Source organism: Phalacrocorax carbo, chromosome Z, assembly GCF_963921805.1.
Source record: "Phalacrocorax carbo chromosome Z, bPhaCar2.1, whole genome shotgun sequence".
NCBI classification, from domain to species: Eukaryota; Metazoa; Chordata; class Aves; order Suliformes; family Phalacrocoracidae; genus Phalacrocorax; species Phalacrocorax carbo.
The window spans coordinates 37,508,283-37,534,325 of NC_087548.1; the positions used below are offsets into that span (position 1 = coordinate 37,508,283).

At 38.3% G+C, this 26,043-nt stretch overlaps 1 protein-coding gene across 3 annotated transcripts in view; it reads right to left on the bottom strand.

Annotated features, from left to right (window-relative positions):
- Window positions 1-17,899, bottom strand: part of SLC24A2 (solute carrier family 24 member 2) — a 106,127-nt gene extending 88,228 nt beyond the window's left edge. For all 3 annotated transcript variants that reach the window (XM_064438569.1, XM_064438570.1, XM_064438568.1), the window contains exons 1-2: window positions 17,835-17,899; window positions 15,983-17,060 (exon numbers count right to left, since the gene is read on the bottom strand). In XM_064438569.1, the coding sequence (XP_064294639.1) occupies window positions 15,983-16,918 (936 nt within the window). In that variant the 5' untranslated portion in view covers window positions 16,919-17,060; window positions 17,835-17,899. The remainder of the gene's footprint in view (window positions 1-15,982; window positions 17,061-17,834) is intronic.
- Between the last annotated feature and the right edge of the window lie 8,144 nt (window positions 17,900-26,043).

The following is a 26,043-nucleotide window of genomic DNA, read 5'->3' on the forward strand; positions in this document are numbered from 1 at the left end:
TAGACTTCCTAATGCTTTAAGGTTGTATGGTTCTTTTAGCTTTGTTCAAATACAGTTTTGTTGAAACCTTATATAAGCTGCACATCAGTTTCTTCCTGACTCACAGGACAAAGAAATAAACTCAGTAAATTATTATTTTGCTTTCCACATATCCCATTATACACAGTTTTTTTGTGAAATGTATCTTATACTCCAACAAATTCATGACTGGTGAAACAATGAAAAAAATCAGGCCACAAAATTTTAAATACAAGATGGAAATGGCCAACTGTCACAAAAAGTCCCAAACCACACATGGTTGACTGGCTCTGTCTCTGACAAAACAGTCACTCCTCCTATATCTTGACTGGGATTTATGTGATAGCAGCATTAAAAAGTTTACTTCTGACAAGTGTGTCATTGGCATATATGCTGCATTGGAGATGTTATCAACCTTGCTACAGAAAAAGATTGGAAAACATCAGAAACATGACTTTCCTGCTGATAAGGAGTCTAACTTTTCAGTATTGTATCTAATCTTACCTCCTGATCTCAATTACAATTTTCCTCCTAAATTCCAGTTTAGAGGGTGGCCTGGACATACAATATCCAAGTGGAACTAACCAAAACCAACTGCCCAGAGGAGCACTGCCAGCAGTCACCACAACAGTTCAATCACATGAAAAACATTTCTCCTATATTTCTTTTTCAAGCTTTTATGCATTTTACAAGGGATTAATTCACCCAGCGGACATACAACTTTGTCTATAGTAGCAACATATTTTGGAAGTACACTGAATAAGGCAGCAGATTTTTTCACAAGAAATGGTACTGCATTTTACCAAAAGTAAAATTCATAAACACAGGTATATTCTGTATGTATTTCTGCTCACAGAAATGAGCATTTCTGCTCAACACTGAGCTTTATATTAAATTCATGTAGCTTCATGAACTTAAGTAAGCTTCTTACAATAGCAGCATAGCACACATCCTATGGTAATAGCTCTGGTTTTCTCAAGTCTATAAAAACTAGATTTCCAGCAAAGCTGTCCTTGCTAGGAGGGTTAATATTGGGCAATACAGCTCCATTACAATACAAAAAGTCAGCAAGGTACAGGATGCTATCAAGATTTAGAGAATCCTGCTTCCCTTTTCCACAATGTTCACTGCCAAGCAGCATCTTAATGCTCATACCTTTCTGCACAGAGTATGCTGCAATTACATAAAGTTGTTCTAGCACTCTGAATCTATCCAAAACCCATTAAAACCAACAATGGTGGTATCCAACTACTTCAAACAGAAAGCCAGCCCCATTCAGCTGGTCAACTCTCTGCAACGTTCAAACCCTGGCTGATGTTTGGAGCTGAAAGAACAGATTCTTCTCCTGCTTTTGGCATCAGGAAGCACTTTGCTATGTGGTCTTTCACAGGTTCCAGAAAGGGTTTCTTGCCCCACACTCTGGGAAACAGTGATACAAAAATCTCAGTCCCTCACAGCATATGGCAAACCTGATACATCAGAACAGAAATGTCAAGATATTAGGAAAACAGGTAGGTCATGGCTCATTGTCCAAAACCTGCTAGTTTTCCTCATTGCTCCTTTGCTGTAAGAGGCTTGGTGAACAAATTGTAACTGTTGGCCCTAGAAGAGGTCAGGGAGTACTGGCTGAGTCTTGGCATTGGCTGGTCCCCTGCACCTCAACCCTTACACTCAGGAAGAATGTAGTCATGTCTCAGAGGGGTGCCCAGTGAAGGAAGGACAGTAAATTTCAGGTTTTCCATGGCAAATGGACAGTGGTATGCATGGTACAAAATCTGTGGTTAATATGAAATAACACATGCATAAAAATGAGCTATGGTATCAAATCCTTAACATACTGGGAGGAACTTTGTCTTTTTAAAAAAATACCTATTTCTCATTACCGATTCCTATCCTTATGCCTTACTCTTTTACCCTTCTACTGAGAAAAGATGATGCTATAATCTCTACTTCGACAATTCATTGCTAATGTCAAAAAAGGGTGGTTGTCAGAACACACTGCAACAGGAATAAACAGATGATTTTCTACTTTTCATGAGTGAAACGCTACTGTCTTCTTGCTCCACACAGACGTTGCAGCACTGATTATTTTAATGGGGTGGCATCCAGGTTTTTTTCACACAAATTAATAAGACAAGCATATGATTTTACAAGTCTGAGGGGATCTGAGACATAGTGAAAGAAATTACTTGCCCGTACTCAGCCAACAAGTCTGAATGAGCCATGACTGCAATCTGATTTCCTTTTGTTAAGGGACTGTGTGCACATATGCTTCCTCATGGTAGGCTCTATTCCCTCACTATATTGTAAAATATTTGAAAACAACAATTAGCATTTAATGTGAAGAACAAACTTCCAAAGGCAGTGAAAAGCAGATGGAGCAAGAACAATGTAATCTGAATTTTCATAATTATCCACTCATTTTTCCTTTGAAACCTGGAGTTGCAGAATCCTACAAGGGTTTCCTCGTTATTTTTGGAGCCGTATACAATTTAATTCATTCTTTGTTAATGTACAGTCATGCATACTGAAGGCTAATGAAAATCTAAGTAATTAAATTAAATTTAATTAATTAAATTAATTAAACTTAATTAATTAAAGAATGGGTTAGTTAGTTGAATGGGTTAGTTAGTTAATCAAAACTGTAATTCTCTGGAAGTTAAAATTCTACATCATCTTATCAAAAAGATAATCCAGAAAAATCTTCTGTGAATCATACATGTTAACAGTTTCTGTGGTGGCAGCACCAGTGACTTTTCTATAAATAACAGTAAGACTCAGCTTATTTGCCACACACACCTCTTTGGAATGACATGTGGTATCTACATACTGACCTGAACACAAAGGGAGCAAAGTAAACGTTCACAGACTTGATTAACACCTAAATAAGCATTTTATTTTGCTTAGTGGCAGAGAAAAACAGTAATTTAGAATCACCCCTATCTCGAAGGTGACACCGTGCAAAACAACATCAGGTTGTCACCCTCACCACAACCTGATGCAATTTCAGGTGTTAGAAAAGGCAACACCATGATAGGTATTCAGGCTATTGCAATAAAAGCACAAGAGATGGCTTTTCAGGTTTCACCAACTTTTTGCTGTGGGTGATGGCACAAAATAAGTTTGCCCCATTTCAGGTCAGGAAAGGATTAATCCATATAATAAAGTTCCAAGTCACATTTTTAAAGTGCTGATTTCTCTGTACTGATCACAGAATTATCCTGAGGAGACTATATTCATAGGTTAGGCAACACAGCTAAGCCAGATGAATCTGGGGCCAAGATTTGGATTCTGCAACTGCCTAAGTCTTGAAATTCTCATTCTGAATGTAGATCAACTAAATCTGAAAAGTAGTTAGCCTGCCTTTTTATCTTTGCATACTATTTTTCCATAGGAAAATGAGGTTATTTACAGAGAAGAGTTCTCTTCCAGTATACCACTCAAAAATGTGCCTGTATATGTACTAACTAATTGCAGAGCAGTAGCTTTTCTTACCAGTCAGAAAGTAATTAACTGACTTTACACATGCATGGTATTCCCCTTAAAGAAGTGGACCCCTAAAAATGATGATGGCAGCAGTGGACTCTAGAGGTGTCTGAGAAAAGACTATTATGGGCCCATCATATAATAATTGCTTTCAGATTTATCAATAATCCAAAAACTACCAACATGGCAGGACAGATCAGGCTGTGAAACACTGAGTGTCCTTTTCCAGTTTAAGTCCAAGGGCACAGAAACCTGATAAAGCCTGTTTTGCTTGTTCTGAGTCCAAAATAAATTGCTTTGTTTGTTTGCTAGGGGTGATTTAATAAGGAAGGAGAGCAGCTCAGAGGCTTGGAATTATACAGTGGTATAGAGAGACTAGAGAAGCAGCAAGATCATAATTTTCAGTGTCCTGACTTTTGGGCTTAATATCACTTTCATCAAAATCAACAGCAAATCTTGCCATCAAATTCAAACCTACCTTATATTCAGGACAGTCCTTTCCTTCACACACACACAAAAAACCCAAAACAAACAACCACCACCCGAACCTGGAATTATAAAAATCTACACCTACAGGTTTGTTCACGTCCAAGTTCACTTTTTTCCCCCTACTATTTCTCTTAATATTTTTAAGGAGGCAGAATAATTTTACTGATGGGAAGAATTCCTAAACAGGAAATCTACTAACATTTAAAACTTTGGCCAAAATGGCTACTAACAAGATTATGCTTATCAAAATGCTTCAAAAACAGCATGCCACTAAATGATAGCCTTGTATATGGTATCCGCTTTCTTTGGCAGTTTCCACCAAGCCTCACCACTGCTGTATCTACCACCTTTCTCTCAGATGCCACATTCTGTCTTGCCTCAAGACCATTTTGCCATCAATATGCTGACCATTGTTCTTCTTGCACACAGTAATCCAATCAAGCTAGCAGAAACCTTCCTACAGCACACTGTACAATGTTCTACAAGGCTTGAAAACCATGGGTTTCTAAGAAGATTAAATGAAAGACCCTTAATTCCAAAACAAAGGCATGAGTTTGCAATTCTGTCCATGCCTGTTACTGAGTCTATTGCTGTTATTTTGAGAGTCTGTGTGTTTCTTTATGCATGTCCACATGTGAGATTATAAATCAACATTTATTTCCCATGGCCCTTCATATGAAAGAAGAGGTCACTTTTTTGGATGCTAAATATATATACTATATATTACATTCTAAATACCCTTACAGAATTGCTTGCAGGCAAAACAATGGACAAAGGAAGCTATCCAAAGAATTCAATAAGTAATTTCAATACTTATATATTTTAAAACACTGATTTTTCAATATCAATATTTGCAAATAATTACTAACATATTCACAAATATGTACTATGTAGTACTTATCTGGTACTTAGTACTTATCTGGTGATTTTTCTGTTCCTTTGCTTAAGACGACTTAGGCTTTCTGAGTAGATACTTTAAGTGAAGAAAGTAATACTTTAAATTCACTTCCCAACATACAGCACAGTTTCTTGCTTATGTAACAAATTTTAATTACTGTAATTCCAGCTGTTGACCTTTTCTCTGCATGAAATGTCACATAGTAAAGAATAGTGCCCTGGGCAAGTCCTGTGATAGAATCAAGTCCTGATTCCTGCACTGGAAGGCAAGAAAATCATCCCTTTCCAGTGATGCAGACCTCCTGTTTCTAAGCCTGTAGAAGCACAGGATAGCAAGAATTACTAATATGATATATTAAGGTATAATAAAATATGTCAATAGCTCAGTACGTCATGTCCTCGGCCTCAGGCAGGAGTGATTTGTTGCTTGGAAGGAGTATAAATTTAAGGTGAAAGCACAGACATATTTCTCTGAACAGCTAATCCAGAAAAAAACTATGAGAAATGTGCTGCTCAGAATTTTTCAATATTTGAGTCTTATGGAAATAGGTTACTAGGCAGAGAACAGGTGAAATGATGTAGGAAGCATGCAAATTACCATCCTATGGATCTGCAGTGTATCTCATGGACCTTTTATATGGCCTACATGACACCTTTCAGACTTACGATTACATGTGCATGGGTGCACACATATACATAGGTATGCCTATACACACACAAAAAAGGGTAAATGGTTCCAGTACAAACTGAGAACAAGACAACTAAAAGCTTACAAAATCACTTCCTTAGAATGTGTAGAGTAGGATTCTGAGAGGTATTAAGTAGCGATTTTAACTCCGAAATTGAACACAAAAACCAATGGCAATATTCCTTTGAAGTTTCATCCGTGATCATTCTCTGACTAAATTTTATAGGAATTTTGCCATTGGTTTTGAGTGAGAAGAGCCTCAGGTATTCTGTCTGTGACTTCTGGGGAGAAACTAGCATTTCTATGCCTGCTTCAAAGATACATATATCTCAAAAACTCATTCTCAACTGAAGAGTTTAACTGTTTTTCACAGTTTTCAATAGTGAGGAAATAATCACTCCTTTATCCAAACCTTGCAGAGTATTTAATGATTATTTATATCACCAAAGCATTTAAAAATCCATCCAAGATGAAGCCTTCAAACAGGGTATGCCTCCACCAAGAAATATTCTAAATTAAAACAAAATGTAGCAAGCAAATACAATTAATATTAAGAATAAAGCAGAAAAGTAGCAATTTTACAGAAACAAAAAATAACTGCTAGACAGCATGATGCTTTCAAGTTACTTCAGATGACTGCTTTAAAAATGTGTAAGTAACCTAATAATATGGACTCTAACTACTCCTGGACAAAGCAGTTTCTGGTGTTCCAGAATCTGCAGTTTTTTCCACTCAAACATATGACGATTGCCATAAATTTTAGCTAAATGGTAACTTGGCAATTATGCCTGGTAGCAATAAAAGGGATTTAATAATTGATTTGGTAAAAGCTTGCACCACAAATTAAACAACAAATTTTACATCTGATTAATCCCAAAAGAGGTACTCATCCTTTAGCGTTACAAACCCTGCAAACTTCAACCTTCTCCCTCAGGCATAAGCCTACATAATTGTACTGGTCTCAAACAATGCCCTGAAGGTCACCAAACACAGGCTGTGACAGTGGATGCGCCTTTTTCTTAGTACTCTATATCCGCTAGAGCTGGTTTACAGCAATGTGAGAGGGTGAAAAGTTTACACTAACTGGGTATGCAATAAATGTCACTGGTATTACCACTGACTTTAGACTAGACTAGCAGCAGTAAGCAGTTAAGAGGTGATAAAGCAGGTTTAATTCCTGAGGAAAATTTATTATTAATTTGTCAGTGTATGCAGTACAAGTTCCCTGCTATTGTTAGTTTTCCTTGAACAAGAAATTATTTTGCACCGATCTATTCATCCCTCAAGCATAGCACTTCACAGAGGTGTTAATATCATTGCACACACACCTTTAAGCCTATGCTCACACACTCACCTTAAAAGAAGTCATCCAAGATCATTCTTATTTATGGCTATTCATGTAAATGAACACAACTTCAATGACACGGACAACAGTGGAATAGTAATGGAATACAGCAAAACACAGTAACTGAGCAGTAACTATTCTTTGAACCGCCCTGATGAAATTGTATCTGATAGGGACAGCAAGATTACCCAAAGTGAGCCACTGCTAACTAAGGCAGAGCAGTAGTTATACTACTAAATAAAGCTGCTTTGCAGGCAACGTGAGCTCTGAACCCTCCACCTGCTGTAGAATCAAGTACTTGATCAACATTTAAAACTCTGCCCTCCCAAGCCATGGAAATCAATTCTACTGCCAGCAAGGGAATGGCTTTTTTATCAAGACTGCATTTTGTTTTCAATTTCTCTTTTCAGATAGGAACACACATAAGCCAACAAACCACCAATAACAGCAAATAGCAACTGTATTTCCTCAAAGCTACAGGTATTGCCTGCAAAATAATGAAACATGTGGTACAATGTATTTTGTGTCAGATGTAACTGCTTTACCAAAAGTATGTACTAAGACTGCTCTAACTCAGGATTTTCAGTTTGCCTGCGAGTGTGATCTGTGCTTAACAATACAATTGCAAGAATTTCATACACATAAATTTACAACAAAACCAAACTAAACCCAAATCATCTGATCTGCCTGTTTTCCCAAAAAGCAAAACAGAACACCAACACTACTATTTTGACTTAGGTCATATTATACAAAGATGCTGCCTTCTACTAGATGCATCACTGACTGATACTTGGAAAGATCTATTGCTAGATCATATAGAGAAATAATTTATTTCTTTAAATTACCTCCTGGACATCTATGTGTAATAAATAATCAGCAACTCAGTGACAGTTCGGATGATGAGGAAAAGGCTGATTATATAGAAGGGTAAGCATATATCACTATGCATAAAATTATATACACAATGTATCATATTCTTCTTACCAGGTACTCTGAAAGGTGTTTATCTTTTTCCACCATGAGCTATTGAAGGGGGGAACTGTCATTTCATACAGTTGCCTAAGCACCTAGTATCAGGGAGACCAGATTATCATCTTGGTACTTTGGTATGAAAATTACTAGTAGTTAAAACATTTCTGTCTGTGTTAAAATAAAACAATACATAGTCAAGAGCATTCTATAAGAAGGAGTTCTCACTGACAGCCCAGATTTCCAGAATTTTGAAATGCACAGCTAAGTATTCCTAAGGTATTTGCTTTGTACTGATAAAGGAAGGTAGTGATTTTCAAGAGAAGTACTTAATGAGAGGTTTTGGATTAAAATTAAAACGAGTCACCTTTCTTTTTCCAAACCACCTGTATCTCACCTTACAATGCATAACACCTGATCTGTGCATAACAAATTCATTAGAATTACCTGATTTTGCTCTACCTTGTCATTTTAGGTTGTAAAAAAGCTGCCAGTGCCAAGAAAGAATTTGAATCTCTAATTTGTGCCAATTGCACACTTACCACGGCACAGATTAAAGGAACCAGCCATTAAGTAAAATAATAAAAAGTTATATTTAAGTAACAGTTGGCTGAAATACAATGGAATATGGCTAATATAGGTTAAGGTGAAGGAAACACCATTCTTTATTTTACAGAATTAGTAACACCACACTAGTCATAGTTTGCAGGTTAGGCAAAACATTGTAGATCTCGATGAAATCAAGAAGTCTTACTCAAGAATTCTTATTCTTTATATTAAAGTTTATTTTATAAGTGGCAAAAAAGGTTGTTAAATAGAGAGGAGATACCTCTAATGATATAAGGTATACCTATAAGGATTGATTAAGACATTACAGCTGTTCACTTATCTCCAGTGCATTTTCCCATCTGTTTTCACCTTGTGTATACTTTTAATACTTATTCACCCCATATAGATATTTTAAAGTGTAAACTTTCAGACTTCCTCTGTCTTCGTATTTCTTTGCTTTGCTGACTAAAATGAGATTTTGAATTTTGGTCAAAAGGACCAATGGAATCTATTTTAATTTTGAAATTCTGGTACTGTATTGATTTCTGTCTACCAGAAAGCACTCACTGGTTTTGTATGTTTGTTTTCTGTACCTAAGTGATAAAAGGTCAGCAAGTATCTAAATCCCACGTTGTCTTACTCCATCTTTATTAAATATACAAATGTCCAACCACAAGCAAATAAGAATAGCAACCCAGACCATCCACTTTAAGCATAGTCCTTTCAAAAAGCTTTCTGCATAGAAGGTCTCTAACATCTCTGATTAAAAAGCCTGGCCTTCAACAAACACCAGACAAGCATGGCACATACCTTATTTTTAAGAACTATCCTGACCATTACACTTTTCCACTTCTACATAGCTTTTGTTATAGGACTTTCTCAGTATGTACATACTACCTATTATGTAGTAACAAATTCAGATGGATTATAATATTCTCGTTACAAAAGCAAAATGCCTGCATTCTTGGAAACAATTTCTGAAGGAGGAAGGACACAAAAAGGGCTGTTTTCTCACCTCTACTGTTGGAAAACTGACTCCTGCTAATAAAACCAACAAAAACTCTGATCATTAACAGGGCAGAAGCACTTCGTCAAACCTAATTTTTTGGCATATAGCCCTGGTGGTATAGTGCTGGCTGCCTAGAGAGTGTCACTACTCAGAAAGGCCAAGACCACCCTGAAGTTAGCAGTGCCCAAAACATCACTGTGGCACCCTCAATGCTGCAACAAAGCACTGCCCTAGGGCAGCTTCCACCACCCATATCCCACACTTTGGAAAAGATAGGTGCCTACACCTGCCTGTTAAAAACATGGTGTGGAGTGTTCACTATTGCCTTTTAAAACAATGCCAGAAAAATTATGGGCGTCAGCTGTGCCTTGCCACCCAAAACTTTTGTGTGATGAGTGGGGGACCACATAAAGTGAGCAGTGAATGAGGGAGATCTGTATATACTTGCATAAAAGTTGAGAACTCCCACCACCAGAATCTGAAGAGCTTGTAAAAGCTACTGGATTTTATTAGTGGGAAGTAAATTTGGAGAACTAGCTTGGGGAAAAAAGTAGAGAAATGTGAGTTAGATGGAAAAGGAGCCATGCTACTCAACCTGGTTCTAGCATTTCTGAGGAAGCCTGGAAGCAAAACTATGGCATCTGAAGATCATCTCCATTTAAAAGTAAGGCTCCTTCAGAGTTTAAGTACCCCCAAGCAGGCATATATTTTGAGGTCTGGTACACAGATTTGGGGATTGAAATTCCACCTACAGTCTCCTGCAACTCCCACATACTGCTGTGGATCTGGACCAAAGTACCCAAGACTGAGATGACAAATGGAAAAACATTTATAAAGTCTCTAGATTTTGGGACTGCATATTCCTCTTTTTGTAGAGATTCTAGCACAACAAATTTAACCATGTCTGGAGTTCTTCTGAAATACAGCATGGTGAGCATTTGCCTACACAGCTGGTTTTGCGCAGCCTCTAAGAAGTATTATCTGTCTTCTTTTTAATTACTTTTTTTTCTAAGCATAGTGATGGATATGTTGTCCTCCTGCTGTTAAAGGTGGCACAGTTTTAGCCTTCCTTTTCCCACCACAATTAGCAAGGGTTGCCTAATGAATCCTAGTGGATGACCATGATTTAAGAGTGTTGAAGCTATACTGCAATTCCATGCTACCGCTTTCTGCTCATTACCAGGGTACGTATACACAAAACCAAGAGACTCCAGTGGTTAAAAACACTCTAATGATGGCTTTGTGGTCAATAAATTACAGAGAGGGGCTAAAATAAACTAAGAATAATATCCATTTTATTGTACTAATGGTCGCACATATAAAGTATAAGCCTTCGGGTATGTCAGTAATAGCCCTAAATTGAATCAACAATGCTAAATACTCAGGGCAAATTAATTAACAGTTAGTGCTACTGGAGAAACATTACATTAACACAGAAGCCACTTGAAAGTTTGAGATAACAAAAGCAGATAAAACATTACATGAAACCAAGCTTTTATCAAAACAAAACACGGTACAAGGACAGTGATGATGCTCATGTTCCAAACATGTACTTAAACCAGTGCAACCATCTTGCATACATTGGTATGCAAGATCCAGATACTCATAGCCCTGTATTCACACACATGCATGCACAAGTAGACCAAATGTGAAATGTCTGTAGAATAAGACTCCGATCTCCCTATGAACTGTGAAACACCACTTTAAAATATCTTTCATTAGTGGTGAGAGAAGAAAGGCTACTCTGTACATAGAGTTACAGTTATTGGGCCTGTGGATTCAATGTTAAGAAGGCCTGAAGAAGAACTGTTCTGGAGTTCAAACCAACCACAAACTCAGACCTTTTGCAGATTCCAGTTTTTCCTGGACATGCAGGTAGTTTTTGTTCTACCTTAAACAAACACATATTAGATCATACATTATAACAGTGACTGTATGTGTGCAGTGTTAATATAGCCACCAAGTAGAGAAGTACCTAAAAATACCATTAACAACTTTTCCTTCAGAATGCAATTACTGCCATTAAATACAATGTGGCAACACTTGAGATGAGTATAGATCTTAAAATATCACACACGAGCTATTTAAGTTTCTTAAGACAACAAAATTGGCAATAAAATAATGTCAAACTATGCCTTGTTGGTAAAAATAGCTCATTTTCCAAATGCAGTTCTCTGTAAAGGTAGAAAAACTGTAACTGCCTTGTATATACCTTAAGCTATTTATCTAAAATGGTACTGCCAGTGAAACAGATGTCACTGCACAATATCCCTGTACCACCAACATTCTATTCTCCTAGTTACCAAACAGAACTGTTTTGAGTTATTTACTGAGTGATCCGATTCAAGAATTTCTGCAGTGATCTCCATGCTACATTAAAGGGAAAAAAATACTTAAAACCTGAAATGTAATTTCATATGATTTTTTACTGGGATCTCATATGCGCAACATGCCTTCACCAGTACAGACTATGAAGAAAATACTGGAACCTTAGCAGAAGATCAAAAAATAAGAACTCTGTACATCACCTTTTTCCATTTTCCTCTTCCTGTCCAGTTTCAAGCTTCTGTTTTTAAACACCTTCCTTCAACTAAGGAAGATGTAGAATTAATATCAAAGTTTCCTCCACAATCCTAAAAAAATCATCTGTTCTTTGCAGGATAACTACATAAAACCTAAAAATCACACCACAGAATAAGTTAGGCTGGAAGGGATCTTTTGAGGTATCTGGTGGTGGCATCACACTATCTACTGTAGGGTCCACTCAGGGCAGCCCCCAGGGCTCAGTGTCACTTGTCAGGAACACATCTTAGGCCACATGTGTCATATGCCACCCTACACTGTAGAACTTAGCATCTGGTTTTATTTTGTCTTTTCACACTGTCTCGTTTTTTCAACTTTCCTCTTTTTTTCCATCCTTGTTACAGTGATCTCTGGAGATCATCAGTATCGGACTGCCATCAGGCTTCCTTGAGGATGAGATGGGGCACGAGACTACTCACAGTTCAAAGAGGACCTTGCCAATGCACCCCAACTTTAAGTGCAAAAAGCTTGGAGTCTGTTCTCACTGGTGTCACCAAATTGTTGCCAAAATTCAAGTTACCAGATCTTCCAACATGTACCCTTTAAGAACCCAGACTGTATTTGTTTGAAAACTTGTGAAGCAAAACAGTGAGTGCAATGAAACTCATATTGAGTACTCTGTCTGCATTCACTGTACAAGTAACCAACACACTAAAGACAATAAGATCAGAAAAAGTAGGTAAGTTCAAATATTCAGAGTTTTCTAGTACAAAAAAGTGCTTTAATTCTTAAAAACAGGGAAGACAGAAAGGAATCTAAGACATCTAGAGATACATATGAATTCTAGCAACACAACGAATATATCTAGAGCAAATGACAGCTAAGCAGAAAAATAATTTTGTATCTAAGACCTTCTTCTCATGGGAAATGCCATCCTTCTTGAAAATGTAAAACTTCAACCTTTCAAGATGACTGACAATAAAAGTACTGAAATTAACACTAAAACACATTTCCATATCTCAAGGTTTTTAATCTGATCAGATTTTTACTCTTCAAGACTTGTTTGCTAATAAGCTACCTAACCCTTCAACTATCCAGATTTATGAGACCCTATTTAGACCTCTCAACTTTGTTGAGCTGCTTTCAGATTACAACACAAAGTCTTGAAGATAAATACGGCAGGCACGGCTTTTTTAGCAGAAGACTTGCCAGTTTGGCAAGAGCAGAATCAAAAAGAGATAGGCAGAAGGAGTATTGGTTAGAGGAAATAAGAGAATTTTCTATACACTCCTGAAAGAAAGTTATTTTAAGATGCTCTAACCCACCGATTCCAGACAGCTGCCTAGCAATTCTCTGTCCTAATGGGGCTAAAAACGAGTGAAGAAGTTTCCATCAGAAACAACTAAGATCCCAAATTCTGCATTTGATATACTAATTTGATTATATAAAATGACATTTTGCACTGATGTAACACACTCTTGATGACTGGAAGCAATCTAGGCTAACAGCTAACACTGTAGAAATGAAGCATCCTTTGCCACCAAAAGCCAAGACTATCACTTCTGCAATACTTATAATCCCACTGGTTAGGAAATAAGCACCCATGTGCACTGTATTCACTATTAGGCACCAGATCTCAGACTACAAAAATATTTTATCCTTTGCTTTAGGCAATCATTTTCAAGCTGAAAATCCTAGGCATTTCTATCAGGCTCAGGACTACATGTCATAGGGGGTTGTTTTGTTTGTTGTTTTTAGTTGGTTTTGCTGTGTCTTTTTTTAATTTAAAAAGCAAGAGAATCAATTATCTAATAACAGTAAATAAACGCATAACTTCAGTTATGCGTTAACTCTTTCCAAAGAATATAATCTGTGGCATTCTTGCTATCAGAAAATCTGTTCCTTCATCCTGCTAAAGGCTGTTCTACTGAATAGTAAAATAGTTCATAATAAGTTATAATTTCAAAGTGTTAGCTGAATATTCAAAAATCTATGTAGAAGAAATACATGGCCTGATACCTTCAGAAGCCATTTTCCCAAGGAAGGAGAAAATATGTATTAGCTAAACTGCAACAAAAATAGAGCATCTCTTTCACCCCCCTTAATGATTTATGAATATATTATTATATAATTTATTTAAGTTCAAGTTATTTAATGACAAATATCTTCATTAAACATACGATGCAAACCTTGTGTGTTTAAGAAAAGCAGCCAGTTTTCTGACTTTTTAATTCTTATCTGAATTCTCTGCATCTATAATATGAATAAACTCTGAGAAAAAGTCATTAATATATCAGACAATAAATGAGTGCTCCAAAAGGTATCCTTTTAAAATAAAGTCCATCTAGAGTACTTTAAACTTTTATGATGTTCAATATAGTTTGCAATGATTTATTCTTCTATCCAGCTGAAAATAATTGAGCACTTACCATGGTATATAGCTACCCTACCCCACCCTATAGCCTGGACAACCCAACTCAAGGCAGTTGCTTTTCATATTGACTATTGTTTAAGATGAAGGTGCATTAAATTGTTGCTTCATATACCATAGTCTCTTTCTAACATTACAAAAATTTAGCACAAACTGTCAAAGTACTTACAAAGCACTGTGAAATATTACATTATTTAGAAATCAACTAGTGTACTTAAAGCAGCACTTCATTCACCAGGGCAAATTCTTTGTTGGTGTTGATGCTTTTCATTTACTTGTAAAATCCCAGTTATGCACTCTGAGAAAGACGAAGATAAGCATGCTGACTTTGGAAAAAGCATGGAATAAAAGGAAAATATAAAATTACAGGTGTGTGTATAGGTGTTAAACTTGGTTAGAAAATAAAAGAAGTGAGAATTTTCTGGTTTTATTTTTAGCGGACTTTTTATGGCTTGTCCTAAAACTGAAGGCACCTGTCTGTACTGCTAAAATAGCAGTCTCTTTTCAAAGTTAGGCATGTAGGCAGAATCATCAGCTGTCTGTGAATCACAGGCAGGTAGCCCCTCTCTATAGTTGTATGTTCGCTCTCTATCCTCCTGTTTATATGCCTGTATGCTTCTATCAGTGGATTGAGTCCGTTCTGAGCCACTCATATAGGGCTGTTAAACAAAAGAAACAAAACAGTCCCCTGATACACTGAGTAATTACTGGATAATAAAACCTTATCTGACGAATAACCCTATTGTTATACAAAATCAGACATTTCAATTTCAGTATTAAAAATCCAATTAACATACTGCTACATACATAAGTATTTATGGTTTCAGCTTCATAAGTCCCTTAAATATAGCCTGCTTTAAGAAGAGAGCTGTTTAAAAGACAATAATAATTGCTGAAGACCCACCAAGCCCTCTGTGCATAAATTCCCTTCTCTACTTGTGGGCAGGTATTAGGACAGAAATTAGTTTGCTTAGTTGTAAATACTGTGAATAAGAAACCATCCTGCTTAAACAGCGGACCTCTACCCTTTGCCATTGTGGTCACTGTTTTTCCAGAGATTCTTTTCATGTAATTGCCACTAATTACAACTGGAAGTTAATACTGTATATCAGCATCCGTAGATGAAAAACATATATAAAAATACCTTTGTACAGTGTTCAGATCAATTTGCTTTTTTGAGGAAAAAGGTTTATTAGAAGTCTTTAAAAAGCCAAATTTTGTCACAAGATCCTCCCCAGATATTGTCACTGCTTAATCCAAAACCTACACGAGGTGTAGCTACACCTCGGACCTCACATACCAAAACCCTGAGTAAAGGTTTATGTCTTTTTGCTGGCATTTTTTCTTGATTTCTGTGCAATTAGGATCATTCTGGAGTTAAAAGCTATTGGTTTACTAGAAGGCTACCTTACGTTTTATATTTTCAAACCTATTGACTGATTAAACAAAAAGACCTTTTAGCAAAACATGGAACATTTTTATATTGCTTACTGTACTATATTAGGATCCTTATGATATCAAAGGGCGCTGCTCTTACGAAGACATTGTTACATATATGCTAATTAAAAAATGACCAACCTTTCCTTCAGCGTCTGCTGTTGTTACCTTCTCAACCTTGTTCCTGTTTAAAAATTTCTTCACCCATTCTTCTACTTGAACATTGAACTTCATGAAAGTCACGTAGCAAATATATGCTGTCAGGAGTGTTAAGCTTTCCCACCACATGATCAAGTTATCCAGAAAGAAGATGATTAGCAAGATTAAGTCAACGATGTAAAAAGACACATCTCGAAAGAGTGGCCACCACGTAAGGTTCAAGATCTCTCGAGAAAATAAAGCACACATTCCAATAACAAACAGGATATTGAACACGGCAGATCCCACTATTGTACCAATACCGACATTGCTGTGGGATATAAACACTCCTATTAAAGAAGTGAAGAGTTCTGGGGCTGACCCACCAGCAGCCATGAAGGTTGCCCCTGCCACATCATCAGATATGGCCAGTTTTTCAGTGATGACAGTCAAGGAAGGAACAAAAAACTCATCACAGACTATCGCTAAGGCTATAAACATGTAAATCATTCCAATTACATGGAGGATCACTGCTCCCTTTCTTCTCTCCTCAAGAGAGAAAAGGTCCTTGGGGTACTCTCCCTTGACATGATCATCCGTTGCATTGTCATGCTCAGCTTCATATTTCATATGAGTGTGTGGGGCTGGAGTGCCGTTTTCATCCTGTTCCATGAAATCCAACAGAGTTCTTTGGTGTCCATGCACCAGCTTTTGGCTGTCTAGGCTGCTGGCCAACACCATGCTATGTGGTTCCATCTTAAAAAAGGCACTAATTGAAAGAGAGAAAGTACCGATGGCCACTAAACTGACAAGAAGCCCTATAATTCTTATCAGTCTCAGTTTTTTCCTAACATTCTGGTGCCATCTGCAACCAAATAGCAGTTCCTCCAGACACCACTCCTCCAAGACGCCAACAAGAGTTTTTTTCTGCAGAGCCATTTTGTGTTCTGGGTGAGATGCAGAGGGAGTCAGACGGATTGTTTCTTCATACTTTACTCCAGCTTTGATGTTAGAAGTGCTCTAGGAGTTGTCCCAGAATCAAGTACTTCTACTCTTCATAGAAAGTATTTTCTTCATTCGTCTTAAAAAAACAAACAGGTATTTTCAGTATTAGTGAGATTAGAAGCTTCTAAAAAGCATTCTACAGACTAGGTTAAATTTAGAATTTAAAGCAGAATATTATGAACTGAAACATAAATCCCTGTCGCACCCCTGTCACAGCAATGATATGTTTGTTTCAGCAGTGACCCTGAGGGTAACAGTCTATGATTACTCAGATCGTTTTATGCCTCTCATGTGCCTCTGAGCCACTGCTCCCCTCAGTGGCTACGAAAAAATCCTAGTGGAAGGTAAAAACTGTCCCTAAATGTTGCGTAAAAATGAAGACACTACTATTTTAATGGATACACCAAAGATTATTACATTCTGTAATTACTTTCCACCACAATCATATAACATCCAAATCCCAATGCAGGAGCAATAACACACCAAAAAAATCATATAGCTAACAATCAAAGTGTTAACAAGCATCTCATCAGGCCTTTAGGCAGCTGAGGTGGTATTAGCTAAAATGTTACACGTGCATAGAGCAACAGTCATTGGTATGTATGTAAAACACTATGTCATTGGAACAGGACAGCAATGAAGATCCAACACAAGCACAGTTTCTTTAATTCCTCTGCAAAATCCACTCAAGTTTATACAGATTGCTCAGCTTGCCTCTGATCAGACCCAGGACGCCAGCTCAGACTAGCTAAGAAAAAATTTTCATTTACCTCTGGTTTTCTTTTGATTTATGTCATACATTCAGCTATAAATATATGAAGTTACGAAGAATACCCATGTGGTTAAGTACCTTTTAAAAGGGCTCCTCTTACAGATCCTTAAGAAAATAATTTAAATTTACACAAGAGTTGATCCTGAAACAAAGGAAACAGTGAGAAATTAAACAACATGAGAAGGATTAATTAATGTATGCCAGAGCTCAGCTTATTAGACCAATAGCACTTTTAAAACAGGAAAAAAACACTATAAATAATTAATGCTTTGTTACTGAATTTGAAGAATATATGTAATGTAGAAATTAGTTATGTAGGCATTATACATAGGAAGTTGCATTTTATATGACTCTAAATATAAAATCCTTTCTAAATAAAATTGATTAGTAGTCCTTAATATTGCAGTCAAAACCTACTTTGTTACACCACTTATTTAAGTCGTTTGTGGTAACAGCTGAATACCGAACAATCTATTAACCAGTAAAATATTGATTCTGTCTTCTCAAATACAGAATTACAACTGCTACATGTAGTTATTTAACACAGAAGTTATTAAGTCACGCGCAGTGTTTCCCGATTTTTTATGAGCAGCTTCCATACTAATAAGATGTCACAGAGACACACTCCATCTGCAACACACAGCACCGGAGCTGAGATATTTTATTCTCCACCTCAAGAGTTATTGCTGACCGAACTGCCATAAAAGCATTAGGCAGGGAAGATACGGGAACGGCGCTAACGCTGCCGTGCGCAATTTACGGCGGAGGGGCTGATCACCCCACGCCGCTGTAAATCAAAGGGAAAAGCATCCCGAAACTCGAGCAGCAGCCTCCGGCCGCACCACTCCCGCCGCCGCCTCCCCGCCCGTCGTGGAATCCACACCCTGGCGGGGCGCAACTCCCCACGCACACCGCCGCCCCACCGTCCTTGTCCCGGTCCTCCCACGACGGGATGCCGCGGAGCCCCCTCCCCTAACTCAGCCCAAGTTCGCACCGCTCGGCTCCACACCCCTCCGCACCGCACAAACTTCTCTCCGAAAGGGAAGCGGGCCAAGCCCCCGCAGACCTCCACGGCCCCACCCGCGGAACGCCACCGAGGCACTGATCAGCTGGCTCGCGGCGCAGGACACCTCTCAGCAGCCGGGTACCACCCACGGGGGCGGGCGTTTGGGGAGGGGAGGGGAGGGGAGGGGAGGGGAGACCCCACACCGCCGCAGCCCAACCCCCGCCCGTGCAAACCGGCGAGGCTCACCCGGAGCTTGCGCTGCGCGCCGGCCTGCGGACGCCTGGCAGGGGCAGGGGAGCGGGCGCGGGCACGGGCACGGGCACGGGCACGGGCACGGGCACGGGCACGGGCACGGGCACGGGCACGGGCACGGGCCCTCGCCGCGCCGTCTGCGGCGGGCAGCGACCGCTGCATCCGCCCCGCCCCGCGCAGGCGGGGCAGGCGGCGGCCCGCCCCCGCCCGCGGCCGCGGGGCTGTCACCGCTCACGGCGGCCGCCCCCTCCCAGGCTGTTGGGGGAGTGGCAGAACGTGGGCGGCAGGGATTTATTTCACCCAACCCCCCGTATCTTGGATGAGCGGGTGCAGATTAACTGATGTGAAATTCAGCACTTCTAGCAAAGATAATAAGCCTCGAGGGGTGGAGTAATGATAAAAGGAGAGGTCTTCTCATCAAAATATCCTTTATTCCCAATGTTTTCTGAAGGGAAAAATAGGGAAGTGAAAGAAAAGGACATTGCATTTTGGTTTGGGTTTTATTTTGGGAAGGCAGCATGTCCACTATAAAGTTATTATTCATCACTAATTTACTCATGAACAGAAATGTCTTCAGGCTTCATTTCAGAGTTGTCACAGATAAAGATGGACAAAACACCCTAGAAAATGGGAACATTGTAGCTACAACTGTCCCTTTCTATTTTGGTCTCCATCTTTCAATATAGGCATTTCCATAACAAGTTTTGCTTCGTTAAGTAATTGCTTCAAGATTCAAACATGGTAGAACTGTTACAATGGAGCTCTTTCGCAGCTGATTCTTGGCACTACACGCTGTCGATCTACTACAGAATATAGGTGCTGCTCCTTTGAAATACCACTTGCCCTCCTGCTCTATGCCATTGTTCAGAAAAACCCACATGTCAATCTGTGGCTAAACCAAAGTAATCTAGTGTAGGTGCACCAACACCCTAGGAAGATTCTCACTGGGTCAGGGGCAGCTGGGAAAGAGGTCCATGTGGAAATCCTTGAAAAATGCAGAGCCTGGGTGAGAGCATGGATATACAGGCAGGCTGGATGGGGTGGATGGGACAGCTGTTGAGATCTGGGAAGAGTTTGATAAACAGCTGACTATTACTACTCTGCTTTCAGTGACACCCTGTTCACATTTTGAAAAAGTTTACTATAAAGCATGAACTCTCAGCCTCTTTGGGCTAAAGAATAACTTTGATTTTTACAAATTCTACCCTCCTCATTTTGAACTCTGATTTCATCACATGGCAAATGCAGAATAACTGTTACTCAGTGCTTCATGAAGAACACAAAAATGAAAGAGTTTTTATTAAGTGATGAAACACGGACATTGTAAATATCTTCAAAGTTATTATTAGTATATCACATAAAAATTAAGGACTGTCTGGGTAGGCCTGGGGTGCACAGTCTATTTGCGTCCCCACACTGGCAGTTTGTGGCAGGTGAGCTATTTGTGTTGCCTTGGCACTGATTGGAAACCCGTAAGTTCTTCTAAAGAGTTACAAGATGGCAAAACCAGGTGCACCAACACACAATAGGCACCTTAGAGACTATGCGGACATGCAAGAGATGCAAAAGGTTCAGAAGTTATTTTCAAAACTTCAACAATTTCCAGCAAGAGCCATGGCTGACTCAAGCATACCAAGTGCCCTTCAAAACCAGAGTTTTCACAGTTGGCTTACATTTATTTCACATTACACACTGTGAGTTTCTTATTAGATGCTGACAGCTGCTAGGAGGTGCCTGTTGATATCCAGACTTGCATTTTGCAGGCTTAGGAGGATGCAGAGAAATGTGGTGGCCACCACATGGATAAGAATAATCTAAAATGCAGATTTACTGTCTATATCCACATATGTAAGACACAGATGAAGTGCCTACTTGTCAAATATCCAAACTGTGCCTGTTATACAGACAGGGATCAAGGGTAAACATGCTTATATGACTTCTTGTGGCTGCTGTACTGTTGGCTAGCAGACTGTGATAAGTGGCCACCTGAAAAAGATACTTCAAAGATGTTTTCACAGCTTACAGATGGCCAGACGCAGTCTGGGATATGTGTGTAATAGCCAAACTTATATTAATTTCTGAAATAAAAGTGGAAGCAGGTGAGCTCTGCAAATGATCGTAGGGAAAATATGTAGAAAATTTCCTATAACTGTTGTTATAATATAATTATATATTTTAATAATACATTTCATTTTAATAATTTTAATAATTACATTATCTACTGACCAAAAATCCATGTATCTTCATTGTAATAGCCACCTGTTTCTCTGTACTTGTAACAATTTTTCTCTAACAAATAAACACATATTGCAAGCCAAGGACACTAAAACCTGTAACAAGAGTAATAGGGCTCACAGATGGGTATCTCTACTTAAGCATTTTGAATCAGCTGACCTGTTCCCATGTAAATGCTGCATAATAATGATGACAGAAACAAAAAAGCACAGTTAAATTAGTATAAGGAAGATAACTAGTAATAAAATAAATAACATATTTTTATCACAAAATTAACTTCAGAACATATCCTGGTTAAATACAGAATAAATAGATTATTTGAATGAAATAGTCTTTGGACTACATCTGGTCTGATGTTTGTCTTCCTAAGTGAGGGGAGAAGGGATATCTGCTAAGTACTTGGTACTGCATCTACACATTTGCATATAAAATTTGTATATACAGCTTTCATTTGTACACATGCTAAATATGTAGTTTTTAAGACCTTACATGTACTCTACTGCACCATGTGTGATGAACCCTCTGAAATCATAAGCCACTCTTCTTCACCACCTCCTATTTCCAGGAAGCTCCATGAAGTAGAATTTTTTTTTTACAGCATTTCCATTTTGGCTCTTCTCTCACTGTTGTAAACAGTCAACTTGGTAAAAAGCAAGCAGAGGAGTTGTGCAGGAGAGGGAAGAAGGAGGAAGCTAAATGAAAAATCCTGAATGACAATCTTTAAGTACCACAGCAGTATCTTCTAAAGCTGGAAGATAGAGCCGAGGAGGAGTTTACCATGACTAATGAGGCGGTATATTTCAACAAAAATTGATGTTAAGCTTTTAAATGCTAATTGCAGCTGGGAACATGACATTGAAAATATCAACATTATTTCAACACTTGCAATGTATAACAAGTGAAAGAGGGTGAAAAAGATGACAACAACTAAATTAAAACACTGATAATGTCTTTATTATGATACATCATTTACTTCTTTGTAGTAATAAGCAAAATATATTGCATATAAATCATAGTGCCTGAGGAGCAGAAACTGACTAACACATTCTTGAGGAATATATTGAGCAAAATTAAACAGGATTCTTTAAATTAACTGCACTACCAGGTTTCCAGCGGTCTGCATTAAAGAGGCTGTTAAAACTGAATATTCAGAAACTATTTTAAATTCTCAGTGGCAACTAAATCTTACAAGTGCCTGAGGTTAGGAGTGTTTATTTCCACTCCATATACTGGGAAATAAAACGTGAACATATACACAGTCGTACAGACTCCTCACTACAGTCTGTACCAAAACTGTAAGCTAAAACAGCATGTAGACCAGTATCACTATGTAACTACTGCAATTTGCAGTCACGCTGATATCTGACCAGACTTTAGGGCTTTAACTGTAAAAGATACAAAAGCTGTGCTTTACCTTCAACTCTAAGTATTGGCTTGCTATTAAGCCTCAAAGATGATCTGATATGTCTCTTTCACTAGGTTAAATTCTACTGACTAACAGATGCCTTCTGAAAGAGCCTTGATACCATTACTATACATCATGATCAGTTGTAATACAAATATACATTTTGTAACAAATGATTGATTGGAAAAGCTTTGAGTTTTTGAGGGCTTGGGGGGTTTTAACATATAAGATGAGAAATCTGGGGCTTTACCTGTGTTCTGCATAGTTAAAATGAGTACTGTAAATACTGTTATTAAGGAAACTAAAGGTAACTGCTTTTTTGATTCCAGTTTCTGCTAGTGAACACAGTGGTAGGAAAATATAAATTGAGTATACCTTTAAAAGACAATAGCTTTTTTGGCCATGTTTGGAGACCACTAAATAACAGTTTTTCTAACATAATGTTTATGGCAATTGTAAATGTTGTCATCATAGCATGCCAGTCTCTTTACAGGTCAGCCTCCTTCAGTGAAAGTGCAAATCTTCCCCCTCTTTATCTAAGCCTGAGCCATCCATATCAGAGTAGAAATGCCACAGCCTAACATCTAGTGATATGACAGAAAAAATACTGTGTGGCATATCATTACTGAAATCCACTTAAAAATCTAGGTATGTTATCTCCAGATTATAATTTTTACTTACAGGGTAATGGCACTTTCCAAAAACCAGCAGTATGGAGCAACATGACTTTCTCTTTCAGATGACTTTCTCTTGCAGACATAGTAATTTGCTCCTCTGAAGCTCCTTGTATCTAAGTGCTGTATTGTAACCCCAGTGAGCTGCCCTGAAGTCAACAGGAGTGCTTATTTAGCTATAATCCGTGGCCTACCAGCCTCATTTATAAGAACACAGCCAAGCTGGCAAGTAAGTAGCCTTAGGAATAATTGTTGATTTGGTAGATGAGCTCCAATGTCCTTGCCAATTTCCCAGCAGTTTCACATATCATGTTGCTTGGAGCCTCAGCTTGAAACCCTCTGCTCCCGGTGACTTGCAACACTTAGTAGTGCCTCAGCGATAGAGGTCAAACTTGATATTAGCTACAACTCAGATTTCTTACACAATTTATTTCTGACTAAGCAAATGTCTTCCATTGACCATACTCCTGTCACAAATTAGATTATTGTCGTTGCTATACCATCACTCAGTAATGACCTTTTTCTTCCTTTTCTCTATCCTTATGTTCAGACTTCTTATATTCCTTGCACCTGAGGAATTACAAGCTATGTGTCTTCATCTCTGCAGTGATCTAGGTTTCAAGTAATCTCTTCCACCATCATGGAATGTTTCAAGGAAATAACTATAAGGTAAAAATTGTCCTCAAATAATGAGATGTGAAATGGTGAGAATTTATGAAATAAGTGTTACAGTCTGCTGATGAACTAACTAGGCAGAGACCAGGTGTGCAGAGAAGGCAGAATGAAAGAAAAAAAGATGACAAAACCATTTTAGGACTGAAGTCAATGCTAACCCCTTGCCATTTCCAATGAAAGGAAAGGAAAGTCATGGCATCATTTCCCTTTTACATTGCTAGATCGTAGTGTGCATCGTACCAATTTGCACTGTTTGGTTAGAGTCCTGCATGCATCCACTGAATGTGCTTATACCATAGGCTAAAACACATCCAGGTCAATAGACCGGAGACCTCATCTATCAGCAGATTTTCAGACTTTTCAGTGGTTGAAATAGAAACAAAAATCTTTCAAAGACTAACTGACACATTGGGCTCTGTATTTGGTAGTGGTCACAGCAATGAGTCATGTTATATTGAATTTTAGAGTAAGATCAAAAGAGTGCTTTAAAGCAGCACCACAAAATTAGTCCCATCAACTAAAAAACCCGGACCTTTCAAACTAATAAGAGAATCTGGAATCAGAAGATAAAAGGAAAGTTGGAACAGAAATAAATGGATGTTTTGAGAAGCTTTCAGAAGACAAGATATCCAGGTTTTTAAATGGAATACTTTCTAGCACAAATAAATAATTCATGTGTAATGTGAATTATTGTGTAATTATTGTGAATTATTGTGTAATCTTCCTGCATTCATTAAGAGCTTTTTGCAGAAATTCAACCAAAAACCTTGCCAAATTTCCCAAGCTTACAAACTTGTATTCTGTAGGATAATTATGATTACAGATGAAGTGCACTGATCTTTTTGGTGTACTGCAGTAGCTTTTTTAAGAGTCAAACAAAACAGAATATCACAGCAGTTCAAGAGAAGCAACAAAGAATTATTTCTACAGTTGAGATTTAAAAGAAAATACAGTAATGGGATCTGGAATTAACCATACGAGGTGGTTGGGCTTTTTAAATCCATCTTGATTACGATGCAGTGTAATGCACAAGCTAAGACAGGAATAAACAAATGAGAAATAATTTGGAAGGTGGCTGAAATATTCAAAAAGATTAAATGCATTGCCCATTAGACATTCTAAATATCACTGTAACATGTTCATTATATTAAAAACAATTTAACAAGATAGATGCAATTACATGATCTAGTTTTTTCTGGATACATGATCCAAAATGCTGAAAACCTCTGCTTTATGTCAGATCTAAAACATGTTGTCTCTTGCAGCTGCCTCCAGCTGGATCACCAGCATCATCGGTTCCTGCAGATTCTGAAGGTCTCCCTCCAAATATGAAATGGCCAATGCCACCTTGAATGCAATCTCCAGAGATCAGCATTTGATGCCAAGTCTGCTTCTGCAGACTGTGCCTGTGGGGCAACAGGGAGGCAAGAAAGGGAAGAAGTGCCTGGTGGTACTCTCCACCTACCTAGAAGGCGCCAGTAAATCATGGCCCCTAAAACTTTTCCACTCTCCCTGAACATGTAGAGCAAATGATTGACACCCCTTGTTGGCCTGTAGATGTTTCTAGTCACCTTGCTGGTATAGTGCAAGACAAGAACAACCTGAAACATGAAAGAACTTGTTCAGATCTACTGCAGGATGTTTCGAGATAAAAGCTGTCCCTCTTTCTTGAAGTTTTCTTGCCTTTTATAATGCACTCAGTTTTGGCATTTCTTTAGGAAGAATGGGCCTGGAAATCAGCATGGTGATACACAGCTACGTAAGAACAGTGCTGCTGATTGTCATGCATCTACTGGGCAGATATCAAGCAGGCCAGCCTATTACAGTATGGGTTTTTTCAGCAATTAGTTTATTGCCAGACCTTCTTGGAGGAGCAGTGAATGAACAGAATACCATGGTAAGTGGCAGTTCTGCATGACTTGAAAAAAGGGTGGCCGCATGCTGAGATTTTGTGCGTCTAGGCTCAGGTGAAAGACTGGAAATCCCTCCTGGCAAAAGAAAGGCAAATTGCAAATCTACTTCTTTTGGACAAATTTCTTC